This window comes from Hylobates moloch, unplaced genomic scaffold (assembly GCF_009828535.3).
Source record: "Hylobates moloch isolate HMO894 unplaced genomic scaffold, HMol_V3 SCAFFOLD_2, whole genome shotgun sequence".
Lineage (NCBI taxonomy): Eukaryota > Metazoa > Chordata > Mammalia > Primates > Hylobatidae > Hylobates > Hylobates moloch.
In genome coordinates, this window is record NW_026652277.1 from 117119938 (window position 1) to 117141279 (window position 21342).

The 21342-nt window shown below is 41.9% G+C and overlaps 1 protein-coding gene across 2 annotated transcripts in view; it reads right to left on the bottom strand.

The window, feature by feature from the left end:
* The window catches only part of FAXC (failed axon connections homolog, metaxin like GST domain containing), a 68051-nt gene that overhangs the window by 33656 nt on the left and 13053 nt on the right, over window positions 1-21342 (bottom strand). For both annotated transcript variants that reach the window (XM_032155658.2, XM_032155657.2), the window contains 2 exons: window positions 17954-18150; window positions 8085-8308 (listed from right to left, as the gene is read on the bottom strand). In XM_032155658.2, coding sequence (XP_032011549.1) covers window positions 8085-8308; window positions 17954-18150 — 421 coding nt within the window. The remainder of the gene's footprint in view (window positions 1-8084; window positions 8309-17953; window positions 18151-21342) is intronic.

A 21342-nucleotide genomic window follows, 5' to 3' on the forward strand; every position in this document is an offset into this window, starting at 1 on the left:
AATAAAAAATACAAAAATTAGCCAGGCGTGGTGCCACGCACCTGTAAGTTCAGCTACTCGGGAGGCTGAGGTAAGAGAATCACTTGAACTTGGGAGGCGGAGGCTACAGTGAGCTGAGATCACACTACTGCACTCCAGCCTGGGCAACCGAGCAACACTCCATCTTAAAAAAAAAAAAAAAGAAAAAAAAAGAAAAAAGAAAAAACAGGAAATGTCACCTCCTTGAAGAAGGCTTCCAGAACCACCTCTTCATCACTACCACCACCATGTTCATTTCCCCTGCAAAAAAAATTCCTCATTGCACTTTGCACTTTACAGTGGCACCCCTCACAAGTGCTGAGATTTTATAAATGTTTACCTGCAATATCTCCCTCAGGTGGCAGCTCTGGTAGCTCAGGGCTGTGCCCAATGTGTTCACCACCAACCCTTAAGCCCCTCACAAAAAGCCCAGCACACTGTTCAAGGCATGTGTGTTTAACCACACAGTGCTAAGTCAATGGAATTACCCTTCTGCCTGAATTCTAATTATTACAAGTATACTCTCCTCCTAAGGTGTCTAACAACAGAAAAGTGGCTGAAAATAACATCGCAGTTTCCACTTGCACAGCCCATTACTATTTCTGATCCTACCTACTCTTAAATACATTTACAAATTTAAATTTTTTCCTCAGAAATTACTCCTAAGATCCACAGATCCTGGAGTCCATGCTTGGCTATCTGCTAACAGCATTCTGACATTCATTCATTCTTTTCTTCACTCAGCCAGCAGATATTTATTGACCACCACCGGTCCACAGCTGAGCCTCACAAATGAAACTGTATTTTTCTTCTTCTCCCTCTATATGACTATATCTCCCAAACCAACTCTATTTACCAATTATTCATCTACTTTTCCCATGAGATAGCTGCTGTATCACCACCCAAGATCTATAAAAATCCAATTAAAAGCAAAGAAACATTAGGTTTTAGTAATCTGTGCTGCCTCATCATGATCAGTATCACCAAATCCAGCCACCTAGCACCCTGTATCCCACCCTGAGCTTTAGGGGGTCAGTACAGAGATCAAGAGAAGAAACTCAGGCCCAGCTTTAACCCACTCACCCCCCACTCGCAACGGGTTGCCCCCTTAATATTCCTGAATAGCTCTGAGCTCTGGGAAGAAAGCTGCTTTCCAGAAGCATCAAAATCCAATCTTGTGTTGCTGCTCGGAGAAGCTTGAGAACCACAAGATAAGGTGTATAAAACCACAGAAAGGGTTTGACAACAACCCAAGGCACACTCCCCAGAGGGTAGCTCTTCTACATGTGTTAACCTACTCATCCCCCTCCCCCTGCCTATTTCCTACAAGAGTCCAGCCTTGTCTTTGGATTCTGAGCTCACTGAAGCCGGTTCTCCCTTTCTCAGCATGCCAGAGCTATAAGAGGGCCGCAGTGTGGCACCTGCCTTTCCAAGGTTTTTGACCTACACTGCAAGGCATAATTGCACCCATATTTTCTTTACCTTTCCCTCAACACAGGCCTGTCTCTGAGTTTCCCTGACTCTGCTATAGTCATCTGCTCCCTGAAGAGCATCAACACTGCTTCATGGTATAGGCTTCCCAATCTGGAGGGATGGAACCCCAAAGGCATTTCTGGGTAAGAGCAACCTACAGATTTTCTATGACTAATCACAAAAGCTTAACCCTGCTGTTCTCTGAGAATATTTTCACCTTCCATGAACTAAGTGATCACCCAAATATCTATATACTTGGAAAACAAAGTTGCTTGATTGTTTTATTCTACAGCAAAATACAATCATTCTGAAAAGCAAAACCACACTGTCATTACACATGCTTAGGAAGGTGACATGAAGCAGCAAATGATTCATTTTTACTGCCTCTGAAGGGAAGCACTACTTTGCAACTCCCTACTCTTTATTACACAGTCAAGGTCACACTGACGTTTACTAAAATAACTAAAAAGTCTGGTTCTTAAAAATGCGTTGATCCAATGTCAACGAAGACTGAAAAATAATGACTCCTCAAGCCATTTTCTGACTCAATAAAATGCTGTAGCCTGGCAAAAAAAAAAGTAGAAGAAAAGCACATTACATTTTTTATTAATCAAGTGAAGTCTGCTGGAAATCAGATTTTTTTTTCACTTCCACTTACAAATTCCATTTACCATTTCGCTCTTTCAGAAGCAGCCCCCAAAAAGAGATCATTTCTCCTTAAGCATTTCAACCTAGAGGCTGGGCAGCAAGCCTCCTGATGAAGGGCACAGCTTCAACTCACAAGGCTCAGGATCTCTAAATCAGTGACAATGCTCCACATTTAAATCTGTACTCTGCTTCCAGGGGCAACCTAATCAAACGTGCTTAAAAATTACTTTGAAGACCACATTTTAACTTGCCAGTGGAAGTCGTGGCAATTTTAGAAAATGTTCTAAAGAAGTCATCCTGACATAATTTAACTTCTGTACTTCAAAGCACAATTCTTAAGAAACCAAGGTAGTAGTCAGGTCAGAAAACAGCAGGGGCCTTAGGTCTGACAGCCTGGATTTGAGTCTGGGCTTCACTTGTTAGTGGTTGTGTGACTGTTGGCAAGTCATTCAACCTTTCTGTGCCTCGTTTTTCTTATCTGTCAAATGGGTGGTGTTCCATTGACTTTGCACTAGAGTCTATCTTCCATTCATATTTTGTATCTCATGGCCACAGCTGGGAATCTCTGTGTTAACATGGGACACAACTATACAATTCTTATTTTCATTATCTGATTTCACATCCACTTCCAAGGTCATACCTGTAATCTATGTAGGCCTGATAACAGAAATACTAAAAAGGCAAAAGACAAAGCAGGGTTTTGTCTGATAAATCTTCTATCAGTTTTCCTGGCACCAAGGGTGATACCCAGCACACAGAATCACATGATATAGAATATTTAAAGATACGGCCGGGTGGCTCACACCTGTAATCCCAGCACTTCGGGAGGCCGAGGCGGGTGGATCACGAGGTCAGGAGATCAAGACCATCGTGGCTAACACGGTGAAAGCCCCTCTCTACTAAAAATACAAAAAATTAGCTGGGCGTGGTGGTGGGCGCCTGTAGTCCCAGCTACTTGGGAGGCTGAGGCAGGAGAATGGTGTGAACCCGGGAGGCGGAGCTTGCAGTGAGCCGAGATGGCGCCACTGCACTCCAGCCTGGGTGACAGAGCAAGACTCTGTCTCCAAAAAACAAAAAAAACAAAAAAAAAAACCAAAAAAAAAAAAAAAAAAAAACCACACACACACACACAAAATAGAAGAAATGGAAAATATATATGCACAAATATGTATATATAGATGATTCAAAATTATGCATAAAAATATTGGAAACATATGCACCAAAATGGTAACAGTTGTTAGCAATGGGTTAGAAGATTACAGCAACAAGTGAGGGAGGGATGGGAAAATATATTTTTTAAAAATTGCAGTGACTTATTTTCCTTCCTTATGCTTTTCTGAGCCTTCCCAAATTTCTCCAATAAATTCTAAAATCAGAAAAAAGATTTTTGTTATAAAGACATTTTTCCCAGAAAACAATGTTTCCAATTAAGTTGTGTTACATACAAAATCAGTGACAGTGATTATGAGAATAACTATTTATTTAGCACTTCCTATGGGCCAGGCCCTGCAGTAAGTACTTGACAGAAAGCATTTTGTTTAGTCCCCACCCACTGTGATGTAGGTATTGTTCTGACCCTCATTTTGCAAATAAGCAACTCAAGTTATTTGTGTGAAATCAAAGAGCTGGTAAGCAGTGATACTCCAGATGTGAACCCGGGATCTGACTCCAGGATTCCCACACCCATATGCCAGCCACTAGGCTTCCTACCTCTAGCCACGCTGGTTCCCGAAAACCTCACCTTTCTGTTTTTGATTTTCATGTCTTCTTTGCCCTTTACTGACTCTCATTCCATTTTGGGGGTGTTCAGAAATAAACAGTGTATGTATTTCTGGCATGTGGAGGCGGTCAGGCAACCACTACACATAGTTATCTGCTGTGAACACACACACCTTCCCCAAGGGGGACATAAGAACATGAGAATTAAAAAGTAAACCCTCCAACTGTCAGCTCTCACAGCACCACGAACCTCTCCTTCCAGACGCTGGTCATGCCTGCCCTCCACATTTGCCTGCTGTTTGATTACTTCTACATGCCGACCACTTTCGGAGCACTTTGCATGCATTACTTTTCTTCTCACCATTACTGTTCCTACTTTACACAAGGAAATTCAGGCCCAGAGAAGTCAAGAGACTTGCCCAAGGCCTCAGAGCTGGGGTTTGAGTTCTGGAGTTATCATTCTCAAGTCAATGAAGAATGAAGGCACACCTCTCCATTTTCTAAAAAATGTTTCCCTTATTAGGATTGCTTCATTTTATTTCTGTAGGTCCTGAATATTTCGTATAAATCATACTTCTAAGATTTTTAAATTATATTTTCCAACTGGTTATTTGAGATACTCAAGAAAACTTGTTTACATGTTAGCTTTGTATCCTTCATAAACTTACTGAATTCTCTCATTAACTGTAATAATTTTAGTTGATTCTCCATTATATCAGCTACATAATCTCCTAATTTCTATAAATACTAATTTTGCCTCCTCCTTTCCAATATAAAGATATATTTTTTTCATGTTGTACAACAACATTGTCAGAACCCTCCCAAAACTACATTAAATAATAGCAAGAGCAGGCATCTTTGTTTTGTAATTCAACTGGGGATGTTCCTAGTGACTCAACACTAAGTATGATACCAGTTGTTGGCTTAATATAATACCCTTCCATCGTGTTCAGGAACTAGTCTTTGAGTCCTATTTTACTAAGAGTTTTTATCAGGAATGAATACTGAACTTCATCATCAAATGTCTTCCCAGGACTGAGATAATTATGACTATCCTCCTAGCTATTCATGATAAATATTATTAATATATTTCATATCATAAAACCATATTTTCTATTCTAACTCTACCTGATTTGACTGTATTTTTCATATATGAAAATAAAAATTAGCTAATTTTGTTTAACTAATGTTTTATGTAGTTTGAATTTCATTTACTTTAGTTTGAATTAAGTTACAATTTTTAAAACTATATCCATAGCTATTCACTATGCCTGTCTCCTGTCTCTCTTTACCACCTCCCACTAGGCCTAATTCATCCCCCATAATGCCAACAGAGCCGCTTTTCTAGATCACACATGTGGCTCCTTCTCTCTTATTCTCAGCAATCTGCAACATCACCATGTTTCTGTATTATAAAGTATACATCTTTTAGCATGATAATTACTGTCCTTTATAAGATGGCCCCAAACTATCTTTTAATCTTCATTTCAACCATGATTCCCAAATGCCACTCACTTGGGATTCTTTTTCTCATGATTTTCCCAAAAAGTCCTTCCTTATTTTCTTCACTGGGACAACTCTTTTCTTTCTTGGGCCAACACACTACCGCCTCATCTACGGCCCTCCCCAGTCCTCCCTGCTATTTCATCCCAGAGCACCAAGTGCACGTCTCTGTCGTGGGACTTGCCCCAGCCTGACTTGTGCAGTTCCTCATTTGGGGCAGAGGTCCGCAAACTTCTGTGAAGAGTCAGATGGTGAATATTTCAGGCTCTCCAGGCCTCATGGGCACATTTCTGTTGCATTTTTTTCCCTACGCTTTAATAAAGTAAAAACCATTATTAGCTCACAGGCCATACGAAAACAGGCCACCAGGGATCAGCAGTACTTTGCCTCTCCTGGTTTACAGCCTCATCATCCCCTGGACTATAAGCTAGTTGAGAGAGGGGAAAATCTCTAACCCATCTTCATATTCCTCAGCTCCTGGCACTTGGGAAATGTTCAAATCACTGAAGTTGATTGACCAGGAACACTGATAACTAATGTATCCTGATGAGTCAGATATACATCCATGGACAATTATTTCCCCAAATCTTGAGCTATTTCAACAAAAAGTAATTTTGGATTTTGAGTCTCTTAGGCATCTGGGCATTAAAAATGAGCCATGTCCGTGGGGATGGCAGGGAGGTAGTTTGAATTTCACTTATTCAATAAATGAAATGAGGCTTTTTGCCTCATTTAGTAAGACAAATTATGATATTCAGCCAAAGAGCCTCTCCCTCCCCAAATATAGAAAAAGTGCTTCTCTTATCACAGAGTTCACAACTACACTGCTCCCTGGGCCTCACAGAATATAACGCCAGCTAACTCCAACTTTTCAGCTAGCCCGCTCAGCTTCTCATCCCAGAAAATCCAGACTTTTGATGCTATTTTGAATACTTATCATGTATCCAGCCTAGCTATCAGTGATTCCTTTTTCTTCCATCTCCTGAAAACTGGGGAGAAAGCATTGTCTAAACCGCTAAACGTCAGAGAAACAATTGTCAGTTACCACTATTATTGCTATCACCCTGCTCCCTGATTTTCCCAACCAGAAATGTCCAGAAAAGTGAAGGTCGCCCCTCTCTGGTTAAAAAAGCCACACTGTTAAAGATGTGTGGTACTTATAGCATAATTTCTGTCATAATTCCAGGGACTCAATTCCTTGCTTACTGAGGCTCACAACAGCATGAGCCGGTGAGGCAGGGGAGGAAGCCCGGAACAGACATAGCCATTGTTAAGGAGAAATGGCCCAGTTGTGAGCCTGGTTTTTGAGGCCAAGAGTCCAGCATTAAGTTTCCAAAGGAATGAGGCAAACTTGAGGTTAATTCCATTCACATCTACATCAAGCAGGTCTACCTGGTCCCAGTGGAGCAAAACAACAGAAGGCCTAGACAACGTCAATTCTGCAAGCCAGGCAGAGCTTTTGAAGGAGTCCAGCCAGTATCAAGCCCCCACCCGCAGAACATAACTCCCGTAACGAAGCTAGCCAAGAGCTGGATGTGGTACTGCGATCTGCCCTCTGCAGGCTGGGGTTCAAGGAAGGACCTCAGGTCTAGCAACTGTCTGAAATGTAGAGCAGAAAGACACAGTCAGAGTGGGTCACTCTGCAAGGGACAGGTTATATCCAGCACGGCCTCTACCCAGCATGGCTTCCAGTTCCTAAGGCATGAGGTGGTCTTTAACAAAACAAATTCTAAACTCTACTTCCTAGCAGAGGTGAGGTATTTAATGTGCTCTAGAATGAGGATGAGGGTGAATCTAGAAATTACTGCAGAGGAGGGAGAGCCAGTGAAAAGCCACCTTCTGCAGAAAAAAGTAGTAGCCCTCAAAGGACCTGGTCAGATGGCCTAGTCACATAGAGGACTTGGCTCCCTGTACATTAGCTATCCCCCAGGAGAAGCCACTATTTCACACACAGAAGGTCCTGAATTCAACATCTGTTTATGAATTGTCATCTCTATGAATCAGGCTCTGCCCAGTGAAGAACCACATCAGCCCAGGCCCCCTCAGCCAGCCAGGGGAACAAGAGTGCATCATCCTATTCCCAGCCATCCTCACTGGCCCGTGGATACGCACTGCTCTCTGTGCTTCTCTTTTAGTGGTTTCCCAAACAAAATTATATCATTGTGTGTGACAAATGCAAAATCAGGGTTAAAATGTGCTAGTAATAAGAGGACTAAGAATACAAACAGGAATAAGAGGGGTGAGAAAATGACAAATGTTCCACACATACAGGGAATGGATCAGAATCAGTGCTGTCAGCAGGTCTCTCAAACTCTTGACGTTAATGGGTACACAGTTGAACCTCTGTGCAGTGTGTTCCTAAAGCAGCCTGTGACCCTGACCTGTTTATAAACATTAGTGCTTCCTTGCTCAAAATCCCTGTTTTCTTACAGCACATTCAGAAATGCCAGCATCACTTGCAGCCAGGTGGTGAGGCTGAAGCATGTTCCATACTCTCTTCACTCGGGCTCACCATGCTAAAAACAGTCAAGTACCAGTGATTAAGTAGAAAGACACATGCTTTTGAAAATTAGAGGATTTGGTTAAATGTGGGGATTGCAATCTACACATGGAAGCAAAGAAATCAACCAAAATTAAAATATAAATTAGTGAACCAACAGTGCTTTACTAATCATGCAAAAGCAAAGAATAGCAAATATAGAATAGAAGGTGTGGTACATTACCCAAAAGCCCTGCTAAAGACCGCATGTCCTTCTCCATCAGCATGTAAATCTCTTCCTCGGAGAAGCGGCCAATGCCGTGGCCGTGCATCTCGCGTTTCACAATTCCTTTCGTTATGTGGCACACAACCCACCTCAGCAGGTTGCTGAAGGGACCACCACCACTAAGAGAGAGCATCTTCCGGGTCTCATTGAGATTGTCCACCCACTGGCAATAAGCTAACGTCCTGGAATTGTGTGGAAACAAGTTACTACTGTGCATCAGGTACATATCAGCTCCACAGGGTCACTTTAGAATGAGTCGTTCAGAATTTACTACACTCTGGAGGAACTGAATAACTGCAGCTTTAATAAAGAGCAATCTGCATGGCAGCTATCACAACAGGCTCTAGTCAATGCCTAGACTTAAGGGATTGTGGAAGAAATGGGAAAAAATCCAGATAAAGATGCCATCAAACCTTTCCTGGTACCCACCCTCAGACCTCTCCCCTCCCCTCCCAGTACCACGTTTCTGCCTTCTCTCACACAACCCCACAGAAAACAAGTAGAAACCAACTGGAAAAGTCTTTGAGTCAGGAGAGTGAGCACCCATGGGGGCACAGGGCAGGAGGCAGTAGTGACTGGGGTGTTGGCATCATTCTCTTTCCTGAACAAAATGATGGTTCCACAGGTTTATGCTTGGTGTTCATTAATTAAGCTGCACATTTGTTTTGTATACTCTGCATATGCATTTTACATTTCATGACATAAAAGAGTTAAAAAAAAAAAAAAGAAAGAAATTTCTGAAAGAAACCTTTTTGCCTTTTTAAAAAAAGATACAGGGTCTTGCTATGTTGCCCAAGCTGGACTCTGTAACTCCTGGGCTCAAGTGATTCCCCCACGTCAACCCCCAGAGTAGCTGTGACTACAGGCACGCACCACCACACCCAGCCTTTTTGCTTTTTTGATGGCGCATTAGGGAGTAAGTGCACCTGTCCATCTTTATTATAAATTAAAATATTATGTAAATGATTTGCTCTCCGAGAAAATCAACTCTTTACCTCAGTTTGTTCTCAAGAACTCTAAAGGGAACACAACTGCCAGTGGAACTTGGCTGAATCCTTTTTCCCGTCTAGGTGATCCTAGTGGTAAACTTGCTTATTCGGGTGCTCCTGAAAACAGTATAATCCGCATGGCGAGGCCAGCAGCTATTCACTGTTCAAACATTTTGCTGGCCACCATACCCAGGTCTTTGCTCATTTTATTCTCCAAATGGCAAGAATTTTTTTTATGGCTAATAGTGCTGGTAGATAGAAATTCAAAGGGTTTTCTACCAAAGGCTGAAGAGAATGTAGCTGTGTGGGACTACAGGCATAAGACATTTTCCTTTTTCCTCCCTAACGAGTAATAAAAGATGTATTGGCAATCACCTCTACTCTTAGTGCTGGCTGATATAGCAGTAATGGCCACTTCAAAAAATTCAGAAGCCAGGTGTGGTGGTACATGCCTGTAGTCCCAGCTACTCGAGAGGGCAAGGCAGGAGGATCGCTCGGGCCCAGGAGTTTGAGGCCAACCTGGGCAACACATAGTGGGGCCACTGTATCAATCAATAAATAAAAACTTAGAAATAAAAAGAAATTCATGGAATTGGAAAGTGTCAGAGCCAGAATGCTGCATTTTTTTAAGGTTTTTTGTTTTTTTTTGAATCAAAGGGGTGAAAAATATTTTGAGAGAGAACTCAAGGAATGACAGTAAATCACGGCTACCATGAAATGCTGTTTTCCACCTCAAGGGGGAAAAAAGGCATTTTGATCATTTTATATAGTTCTGTTCTTTAAGAGTTCCTGTTCTAAAAACAAATAAAAATAAGAAATAGATTTCTCTAAAATTGCTGGATTCCTGATTTTCACCAAAAAGTCTTACAGCCAATTTCAACATACTCCCTGTGCTGTAGCTATAGCTGTTCTTGGCTACCTTTTTAAATGAATGCCCATAAATCCGATTAGAAAGCTTTGTGTGACTCTTTTGGTAAGTCTCAAAATAGAGTACTGAAGAATCAAGAAATAGTTTTTCCCCAAAACAGGAAGAAGTACATCACAATAGTGACTAATGAATGTGTATAGTCAGAGCATTCCATTGATCTTTCAATACAGAATATCTCACATTTTTTCTAGTAAATTCTATATAGACATGGAAACAAAATGCTTTCCTACTTGCTCCTTTTTTCACACCTGCAGTAATTAAGATGACAATTTTCACATTCCCTTAGAATAATTCAGCACTTTTACTCTAATTGTATTAGGTCTAAATTCACAACAAAAAGTTACACAACCTCTTACCATTCTGGAATTCAATGGTCTTAGGATAAAACTAGATTATTCTAAATTGAACATGAACAAGTAGTAATAGCATCCGAAAAGCATCTAAAGTATAAAAATGCGGAATGTGTGGCTCTAAGCTGACAGGTTAGAAAGGGAAAAAAATCCTTTGTAGACAAATTACACAGATTTGATCATAGCGTAACTGATCGAGCTCGCCGGGCAGAGCAGAGGGTGAAGGTGTACGCATGAAGAGCATCAGCTGCCTGACGAACTGCAAGAACTTCTCGTGGGTACAGGCTACATTTGAGAAAGCCTGTAAGAGGCGAGGCTGGAGGCGCCGGCAAGGGCCCAATCAGGACAGGCCTGAGGACAGGGAGCTGAACTTTATTCCAAAAGCAAAGGTTAACTGCTGGAAGGCTTTAAACAGACAAGAAACATAGTCAGATTTGTGGCAATGTAAAGGAAGAACTGGAAGGTGGAGAAAATGCTAGCAGGAAGGCCAGTTACCAGACTACAGCAAAACCAGGCAAGAGATGATGCACTGGGTGAGGCAAAGGCAGAAGGAATCCATAGGAGAAACATTGCGATAGAAGAAAAAGAATTTAATGGACTACAATGGATGTAAAGATTTATGGGTAAGGAGAAACTAGGTATTTTCTCCTAAAATGGTAGTTTGAGTGGATGGTAATACCATTAACCAATACTAGATTGTACAAGGTAGAATATATTTGGATGATGAAAGATTGGTTAACCTGTAGCATTTGAAGGTCCCATGGAACCCCTAAGTGAAGATGTCTCGAAGGCTGAGAACTCAGGAGATAGGTTTAGACTCCAGATACAGAACTGGTGAGCAAGGGCATGTTGGTGATGGTTTTAAAGCTGTGAGAGGAGATGAGGTCACCTTAGGAAGTTTCTAGAGTGTTGAGGAAACCATAGTTCAAGGGCAAGTTAGAAGATGGGAAGTCCAGGCTGAAAGAGGCAGCTTGGAGAGAAGTAGGGACATCTTTCTCTGCGCTTCAGAAAGAGAGAGTGTTGTAAGGGGTGAGGGGCTACAGAGAAGTTTAGAGTTCCTGCCTGATGACTTCAGCTTCCTGCATCGCATGGGAAATGGGGGCACGCACACAAGGTGAAAACATAGCAGTGTAGAGAGTTTCAGCAGTAGCAGGCACGAAGGGAGAGGCAGCTGTTCTGGGCCATACAACTTGACAGGGAGGAGTCTCCGCCAGTGCAGTGGTGTGGGATTCTCTAACTGCAGCAGGCTGAATGCAAGACACAGAAGAAGAAACACTGGCTTGATTCAGAGTTTCACAGCTAGAAGTAACCTCAGAAACTGTTTGGTCTTCCTCTCTTCTCCTTCTACCTTGCTCTTGATTTTTCTTCCTCTCTTTCGCTCTCTGTGCCCAGTATTACTGACCAGTGTCAGGGAAGAGAAGTAAATGAAGGTCAGGCAGGTCTTTAAGGGTTATGGCCAGTGAAATGTGTATAAACTTTAAATACCAAAGAAAATAGATGCTTCATAGATTCCTAAATCAACTACCACACATAGAAGACATCACACTGTATATGTTTCCATGTTATTGCAAACAAGAATCCACCTCCTTTCACAATCAAGATTCTTGAAAACTCTGTTCACATGGTTGGAGCCTCTACCCCAACTACTCTACCAAAATCACTCTTGTTCAAGTCAACAGTGCAACATCTAAATAAACCATCTTTCTATATTCTTGAACTCTCTAAAGTATCTGACACCATTGGCCTCTTTCTTGGAACTTCCCCTTAGCTTACACCGCTACTGCTTTTCCTTCCACCCCTTACATATTCCCAGGATCTCTATCTTCATTCCTCCTATCTTCCTACTCCACACTCGTGGAGCCATCTAACTCACACCTATGACTTCACACTCATGTCTCCCATATCCAGCCCTCTCTCCTGAGATCCGTGGATCCTATGTGGATGACCCTCAGGAACTGCAAACCAACATTTCCAAAACTGCACTCATCATCTTTGTTCCATTCAAATCTGATTCTCGTCGCCCAAGCCAGAATCCCAGGAGTTATTCTTCACTGCCCCCTCTCCCTCACTCCTGACAGCCAGTCACCCTGTGAATTTGCCCTTTCTCCAACTCCATAAACACTGCAGTTCAGCCCTTCATTATTTCTTAACTACAAGGAACATGGCCTCCTACCAGGTCCCCTGACATCCCCTCAAGGCCCTTCAGAAATGCATTTGCTCCAATGTATACAAAGAGCTTCCTAAACACAAACCTAATCCTAACAGTAATGCTTCTTAGAGTCATTCATTAATAACCCACAGCTCCTTTGCATGGCATGCCAGCCCCTCTCCCCAGTCTAACCCCTCTATGACCTGGCCCTTCTCGGGCCCCATCTCCCAGCACTGACTCCCACGCACCCTATGCACAAGCCATACAGAATTACATGCACCTCCCTGCTATAGACTGAACGTTCATGTCCCTCTAAAATTCATGTGTTGAAACCTAACCCCCAGTGTGTTGGTATGTGGAGGTGGGGCCTTTGGGATTATGATTAGGTCATAAGGGCAGAGCCCTCGATTAGTGCCCTTATAAAAGAGACCCCAGAGAGCTGCCTTGGCCCTTCCACCATATGAGGTTATGGTGAGAAAGATGACCATCTATGAACCAGGAAGCTGGCCCTCACCAGACACCAAATCCACTGATGCTTTGATCATGGATTCGCCAGACTCTGGAGCCGTGTGAAATAAACTTCTGTTCTTTATGAGCCACCCAGTCGAAAGTATTCTGTTATGACAGCCCAACGGCCTAATATACTCCCCAAATGCCTCCTTCTTGCCTCTAAACTTCTGCAGATGTTGCTCCCTCTGCCTAGACATCCCAACCTTTCCCCACCACCAGCCCCTCCATCTGCCACTCCAACTGTCCTTGGATTCCGTTTTGACAATACCTCCTCTGTAAAGCCTTCTCCCCTCCTCTCTAGTAATGGCTGGCTGCCTTTTCTTGGTTCTTCAAACCCTCCCCCAGCACTAACCATTACAAAGGCTTGATGTCTGCCTCCAGCCTTTGAGCCACTTGATAACAGGTATACATACCATCCTGGCCACTAACAGTCATTCATTAAGTTTGCAGAAATAATGAATTATTGATTAAATGAAAAAAGGCTTTGCTTTTGAGCCGGCTACTGCTAAGTAGTGTTTCTAAGGGATGACACATACTTAAGTAGAAAAATGGGAAAAGAGAACAAAGAGATATGCCTATGGGAAACGAAGAAGTGGCTGCCACTTTTCTCTTGGAATCCATGGCTCTTCACTCTCCACTGGGAGGAGACCCACTGCAAAAGGAATCATGAATCATTAACTGGAGAGGACAGAGAGGGTCAATTTGGAAAGCAGACAAGGCTAAGCAATTAATTTATCATTTTGAGGATCTATTTCAAGAAGTTGAAATACTAATTTTCCTCATCACAACGAATGTCTCTAATCTCTTCTGCAAAAATGGGGTCGAAGAGATTTTTTAAAAGACTATCTTAGAACAGAGGAACAAAACCTGCTCAAAAATGTTTAAAGGTGAACAAGAAAACAGTCAAAGAGAAGCTGACCCCTGATATTTTAATGAAGATATCACGCACTATAACTTAATACCCGGCCTGGGATAGAAATGAATATTTATAAGTGGGAACCCATAACAAACTACAATTTGGTGACTGAGTATCAACACCTGGACTTCCAACTCATGAGAATGCCTTTCTCTGCATAGGGCTACATCCTTGCTGTCTTTTGCTTATACTCTGAATATCTACTCAAGAATATAGGAGCATATGATATGTTTCTGTAGTTTCACCAAGTTTCACAAGCATTACATCAACTCCTCCAAACAGGGGCCCTCACTACATCTAAAACTGGGGTGGGGAGAAAAGAAAGAAAAGGAGAACATATGAACAAAGTTATAATCAGAAAGAGTAGTCTCTTGGCTTTTAGAAAAGATCTTGGTTAAGTCAATTTATGAAACTATCCCATCTTCCCCCATCTCCTGAACTACACTCAAAATTGTAAAATTATGGCCAACCTAGAAGCAAGTTTGAATTCACTGTTCTAATGCCTGTGTGTGTGTGTGTGCACGTGTGCACACACACAGGCATTAGAACAATTTTTGTTATTTTTTTTAGAGACATGGTCTCACTCTGTCGCCCAGGATGTAGTGCAGTAGCGCGATCACGGCTCAATGCAGCCTCAAACTCCTGGGCTCAAAAGATCCTCCCGCCTCAGTCGCCACCACACCTGACTGTTTTGTAGAGAGAGGGTTTTGCCGTGTTGCCCAGGGTGGTCTCGAACTCCTGGGCTCAAGCAATCCTCCCACCTCAGCTTTACAAAGTGCTGAGATTACAAGCATGAGCCACCACGACTGGCCCTAATGCCTATATTTTTATGGGTGAAAATATTATAATAACTAAGTAGTCTGAAAATGATACCCATATGGGGTTGAAAGACTCTGAAGATGCTCACTGACATCCACAAGGGGGCAGTATGTCACACTGAAGAAGCTGTAGTGTGTTACCCAAAATCAGTCTCATTCCAGTCATTTGACCCACATCAAGCTGACTTCCCTTTACACCAGCTTCTCTGTACTTACGCATTCAGTACAACAAAGGGGATTTTTTAAAACTGTGTTCTTGATCTTCAGTAATAGTTTTTATAATGCAAGGGGGACATCAGTGTATAGATTTCAAGTGGAAGAAAAGCCACTTTAGAGCTGAGTGTGTTTATTTGAATAGACCTAAAACAGTTTCAGAATTATGTGATGTAACATAACAATGCTAGCTTTCCATCGTCTTTGCTTTTCATAAAATCATGCCTGGGGTGTTTTTAAGGTTTCAGGCCAAAATAAACATATGAAAACTCCACATAATTGAATCAATTGAGTCAAACAAGGTAGGTTTATTAAATTTCCTCTTCTGGCTATGTGAGTATAGACACAACCTAGGAGCTCGCTCACTGTTAGAATTTAACAAGATATCATGGAAAGCTCATACTTATAATATTTTCCTACAAATTTTTGTCAGATCCCTATATGCTGGGCCTCAGCTTCCACAGGTAGACATTTTGTGTGTGGCCTTGGAACCAGAAGAGGGGAGGAGGGGAGGTGCCTGAGGGAAGAGTATCTGAAGATTCTCTGCCTGGGGCATGGGGAAAGGAGGGTCTTTTCTCCACTGGGATTTAGAGCTCTCCTAAAAGTCTCTTCAGGGTTTCCCCAAAGCAAGAAGTTGGCTAAAGGCTTGAGAACCTTAAGAAACAGATTTGTTTTTCCTTCTGCTACTAGGGACAAAATGGAACTGTGGGAATTAGCAGTGTTGCTTTGAAAGTTTATTAGATATGTGCATCTCAATCAAGACCTTTCCTCCCACCCTCACTATTTTTTCCTCAAATTAACCATTGAAAAGACATAAGCAAGAAATAATAGCTAACCCCTCCAACATTTTTCAAATTAAAAAGTGAATTAGAGAAATAAAATTGTCCTTAGAAGAGTCTACATATGACCCAAGCAGATCCCCAAGCCTTTGGGAATTTGCAGTCTACAAAATTTAGATCCTTTCCCATGGGGTACCACTTCCCAACTCTCACCTCCATCCCTTACCCCGCCCACACTTCACCCTGCATGGAGTATCAGCTCGGAGCTGGTGAAGGAAGAGATGGAAAGGGCAGGGCAGGGATGAACTTTTAGCAGGGAGTAAAGTTACATAAAATGACATGTACGCACACACAGAACAAAAAATAGTCATGTGTGGTAGTTGGAAATGTTGCTGGGTCAAAAACTTTCTAAGGGGAATATATATTTTCTAAACCATTATGGAAATCAAAGAGTTGTAGCCAAAGTGACAACTAAAATGTATGGCTTTCAGCTTTTTAGACAGCTAACAAAGCGACAGCTCTGGCAATCAATGGGCCCATCAATCAAATGAGGTAGTGCCTTGGAGGGCCTCTGTCGAGGGAAGGCACGCGGGTCACGTGGCCTTGTGCAGGTCCCTCCTTTCCCTTCACAGCAGCAGAACTGACTGGAGCCTAGTAAGCAAGTGTGATGGGCACTTCGCGAGGCTTTTCTCAGAAGCTAAGTTTTTCCTGGAAGCTATGCATGTCAGATGCAGTCATGCACTCTGGTTCCCACTGTGACTGCTGCACACCTTGAGAGGGGAGCCCCAGCAGTTCCCCGCCACTATTGTAAGGAAAAGACCCGGTTCATTCCATAAACACTGAGTCTGATTACTTCCACACTAATCTGTACCCCTGTCTCCAGCCTCTCCCCAGCCCCCTCCCTGCTGCCCACTCTATCACCTCTTTAGCGAGCAGGGGGTAGAAGTGGAGCTTAGGTCAGCTCTGGAATAAACTGGGCAAGAATCAAAAGTAAAAAGAGAAAAAGAAGAGGGTCACTTAAAATCCGAGAGACACGAACAGCAAGTTCTCCATTTAGAAAGAGAGTGGAATAAATGAAATAGGGGAGGAGGAGGAGAAAGAACCTTCTCCAATCAACCCCATATTGAGGATATCACTCAGTGGGAGAGGTTTAATAAAAGCTACTGGGCCAGCATCTGCCTGCAGATAACGATTAATGCCAAAAACGATGGGCTTAACAATTCTTAATTCAGTCTTTGGAAAAAGATAAAGTTTGCAGAAATCAAGAGAAACTTTCTCTATCTACTGGGATGTAGAGAAAGGTGCAGAAACTCCAGAAAATGGATGAAAGAAAAATTTAAAAAACCAGAGACTAATGAGTTTGTAAAGCAAGAACCATATCTGCTTAACTCACATGGTACCACCGCCAGCTCAAGGCTACAACAGGGAAAACTCATCAACTCGTGTGATGGTTCAAACTTGGGGAATACAAACTAGGAGTTTGCAATCAAGCCAAAGAAAATCCAGAAAGGAGTAGTATGCTTTACTTCTGGAACATACAGAAGCTCTTGTTATCTATGGACAATTGACCCTAGGAATTCTATCTTGAGTTAGTCTTCCATTCCCCCTCTGAGTCTCTGACATAATATTACTTTAATTCAACAGTTTATACAGTATTGGTAAAAAGCTCTGAGTCCAATCAGTTCAACTATCTTCCTCAACTCAGTGAGTTCTAGTCTAGATCAAGGCCCATCAAATTATAGTCCACAGGCTAAGAAGTTTTTACATTGTTAAATGGTTGAAAAAAATCAAAAGAAGGATATGGTACATTAAATTAAATTCAAGTTTCAGTACCCATAATAAAGTTTTAGCAGAACATGGTCATGCTCATTTGTTGGCATACTCTCTATCACTGCTTCTGTGATAAAACAGCAGAGTTGACTAGTTGCAAAAGAGACGTACAGCCATCAAAGCCTAAAATATTTACTGGCTGGTCCTGTACAGAAATGGTTTGCTGACCCCTGGTCTAAGTAACCAGAAACTTAACAGTCATAATAACTTTGATGACTGAGCCACTCACTTCATCCAAAACTGTTAAGGTAGAAAACTGCTGAAAAGGTGGAAAGAGGATCTGAAAAGTGAAACAGAACTTGGGGCTTACTTCAAAAGGATGGGGACACCCCAGAGGGGACTCACCAGTAGAAGTGCTCCTCCACCATCTTGGTCACCGCTCTGGAGATGGCTCTTTCATGAGGGCCAAGGTTTTTGTTTAAATTCACTCCAAGTTTCTCTTCCAGAAAGTCAATTATGAATTCTGTGCCAGAAACTTTTTCATGATTATATTCAATCCAAGGCATTTTCCCTTGAGCAGAGAGTTTTCCACCAAAATAGTTCTAAGCAGAGTACATTTTTAAAAAGAGAAAAGCAATATTGTATTTAAATTCCACTGCATGATTAATAGAAACAAACATTCCAACCTTATGTTTGATAGTGACAGTACTATTCAAGTGAATGAACTCAGGGCATAAACTCCTTAAGACAATACATGGTTACTCTAGGAAAAAAACTTGTTTAACCTCACATAAAGATATCACTTTATTCTCTCATGGACTTTGGCTTACGATGGAAAAGAAAAAAAAAAGACCCGAGGGGCAAGGCATGATGGGGGTAAGGGGTAGCAGATTGAAAGGGCTGAAATGACCCTAGTAATAGTCAGTCTAGTTTTAATGTACAGACAACTCAAAAACTCAAAAAGTGAATATAAACCACAAGGAGGCCTGTATTGATTGGACAACTAACCAATGACCTCACTTGAAAACCAGTATCTCACACCTGAATAATAACACCACTACACCATAAATCAACAGTCCCCAAAAATTATAATGCTTAGGTGTAGCAAAGTATGTACAACATATTCAACTACTGTGCCTCTTAAAAATGCAGGTTCCTGTGCCCCAGCCTGGACTTCTGGATCAGAATCCTGGGGATAGTGCCCAGAAATCTGTGTTTTTGACAAGCTGTCATTGGCAGAGGGAATAACGAGGATTTGGACTGATCTCTGCCTCCTGGTGTCTTCATATTTTATCTCATTGCTTATTCTAAAGAATAAAAGTAGGCCTAACCTCAAAAAGGGTAATAACTATTGGGGATGTTATAGGGGCTGCTGTTAGTCATATTGCCTTTGTGCAATTTAGAAAATAGAACCTCCTCTGGGTGGAAATGGTCCATTCCAAGGTTTGCGGCTTGGCAAATAGAACTGGGTCAAGATTTCACCCCCACCCTTCGGCCAGGCACTGTTGTGCAGTGAGCAACTTGCACAACCACACATGGCTCTCTAGACATTATCCCTGATGTTAACCAGGAGAAATGTCACCTACTTCTAGAAGCTTCTAATACATCTAACATTCTTGTAATCTGTACACTAAAGATGTAAACTTACCACCTACCATAGCCCCTATTTCAGATTTCTCTTGATGCCATCCATATCCTCTTAATACATCCCTTTCTGGACTCTTGTCATTCTCAGATGCAATCTATCCTCCACACTGCCACCAGAGGGAACTGTTTACAACGCAAATGAGCCCCAAGAACGCTGCTGCTCAAAATTATCCAATGGCTTTAATAGCTCTAGTCTACAAACTATCCCTTTTCACACAGCAATCTAGACCCACATCCACCATCCAGCCACTGCCCACCTGCCCGGTCTCATTGGCTAAGTCCCTCTGGTCTCCTGAATTCCAACTACCCCTACCCAGCCAGGTCAAGGTGTCTGCCCACCTCCCTGACTTTGTGCACTCTTCACCTTTTACAGGAATCCTTTTCTCCAACCTCTGTAAAGTCCTATCCATGCTTTTTAAAACAAATCAGTTCAAATCTCACCTTGTTACATAACTATTTCCCCAGGATACGACCATTATTTGCCCTTCCTCTGTGCTTCCACTGTATGGTGTGTAGTCCCCTACCCTTATGGAGTAACTATTTACACATCTGGCCTTCCCTCTAGACCACCCTTTCCCCTGATAACTTGTTACATGTTTATCTTGACTACTTTTTAAAATAGAATAAAAACTGTAGAAAGTAAAAAGTTTCCTCCTCAAAGTTCCCCTTCTTGTTAAAGAATAAACCTTAAGTGTTAGAAATAATAGTTTCTTTTTATTAAAGACTAACTTTCTTCAAGCCTCCTTGCTTTGTGCTAGTAACTCTTTGTTAAGCCCTATCCTATGTAACTGTTGGACGTGCTCACAGGCACGTTCCAGCTCACAGCCTATGCCCCTTCCTTATTTGGAAATGTTATTGCTTCCTTAAACCTTTTGTAAGCAACTTCTTTGTTCTGCCTTTCACTTACCTATTTAGGAAAGTTTTAGGCTATTAGCAAATTGGGTATCAGTTTAAGACTGTGAGGCCCTACCCAAGCCAGTGGATGCAGGACACAGCAGTAAGGACAACCCAAATGTGTAAGGGATAAATACGTCTGCTTTTTCTTTGTTTAGGTGTGCTCTCGCCATTGTTCCATCTGTGATTGAGCACCCTTTCTGCAGAAAGTAAAGATGGCCTTGCTGAGAGATCTTTTGTCTCCATGCTGACTTTTCTTCGCAGCACCGATTATCTATTTCTAACAATTCTGGTATTTCTAACAAAATTAATAATCAATTCTTATGGCAATGGAAGTTCTAGTATGTTTTCATGATCAACAGTTATATTTTGATTGCTAGGTAAAAAGCAAGAGACATTTTAGAGACACTCTGATTACATCTAGTAAACACAGATGAATGAAAAAACATTTAAAAAAAAGAGACTTACAAACATGTCACAAGTAATTGAGAAGACTACAGGTGAGATGCCGGTGATCTTTTTTTTCCCATACATTTCAATTTTTCTAAATGTGGTCGTATAATCTTTAAAATAAAAAAAAATTTTATAGAGATGGGTGTCTCACTATGTTGCCCAGGCTGGTCTCAAACTCCTGGGCTCAAGCAATCTGCCTGCCTCAGCCTCCCAAAGTGCTGGGATTACAGGCATGAGCCACCATGCCTGGCCCGAAAAAATGTATGTTAAAAATGTTGATTTTTTTTCTTTCTTTCCCCCTTTAATTTTTCCTAAATATTTTTAACTCTACAAAATTGAGACAGGGTCTCGCTGTGTTGCCCAGGCTGATCTTGAACTCCTTGTGATCCTCCTTCCTCAGCCTCCCCAGGTGCTGGGATTACAGGCATGAGCCACCACACCCAGCCAAAAATAATACTTTTTCTTAACTTCTTTAAATCTATTGAAGAACTCCTGGACTATTTTTATTTAAGCAATTAGACTCTGACTAATCCACTGAGGGTAGTTTCTGAAAGTAATTTTGAGAAGATAAAGAGGTAAATCCTCTATATTTTTTCCAAGCCGATGTTTCCTTCTGCAAGTCTGCCCCAGGTGAGACTGATGCAGCCACACATATACTACATTATTAGCATGGCAGTGAAGGCCATAGGCTTTGGATTTCAAAATCTCATTCCATCATTTATTCACTGAGTGACCCTGGACCTCCCTGGGTCTCCCTTAACCCTCCCTGGACCTCAGTGTCCTCATCTGTAGAGTGGGGA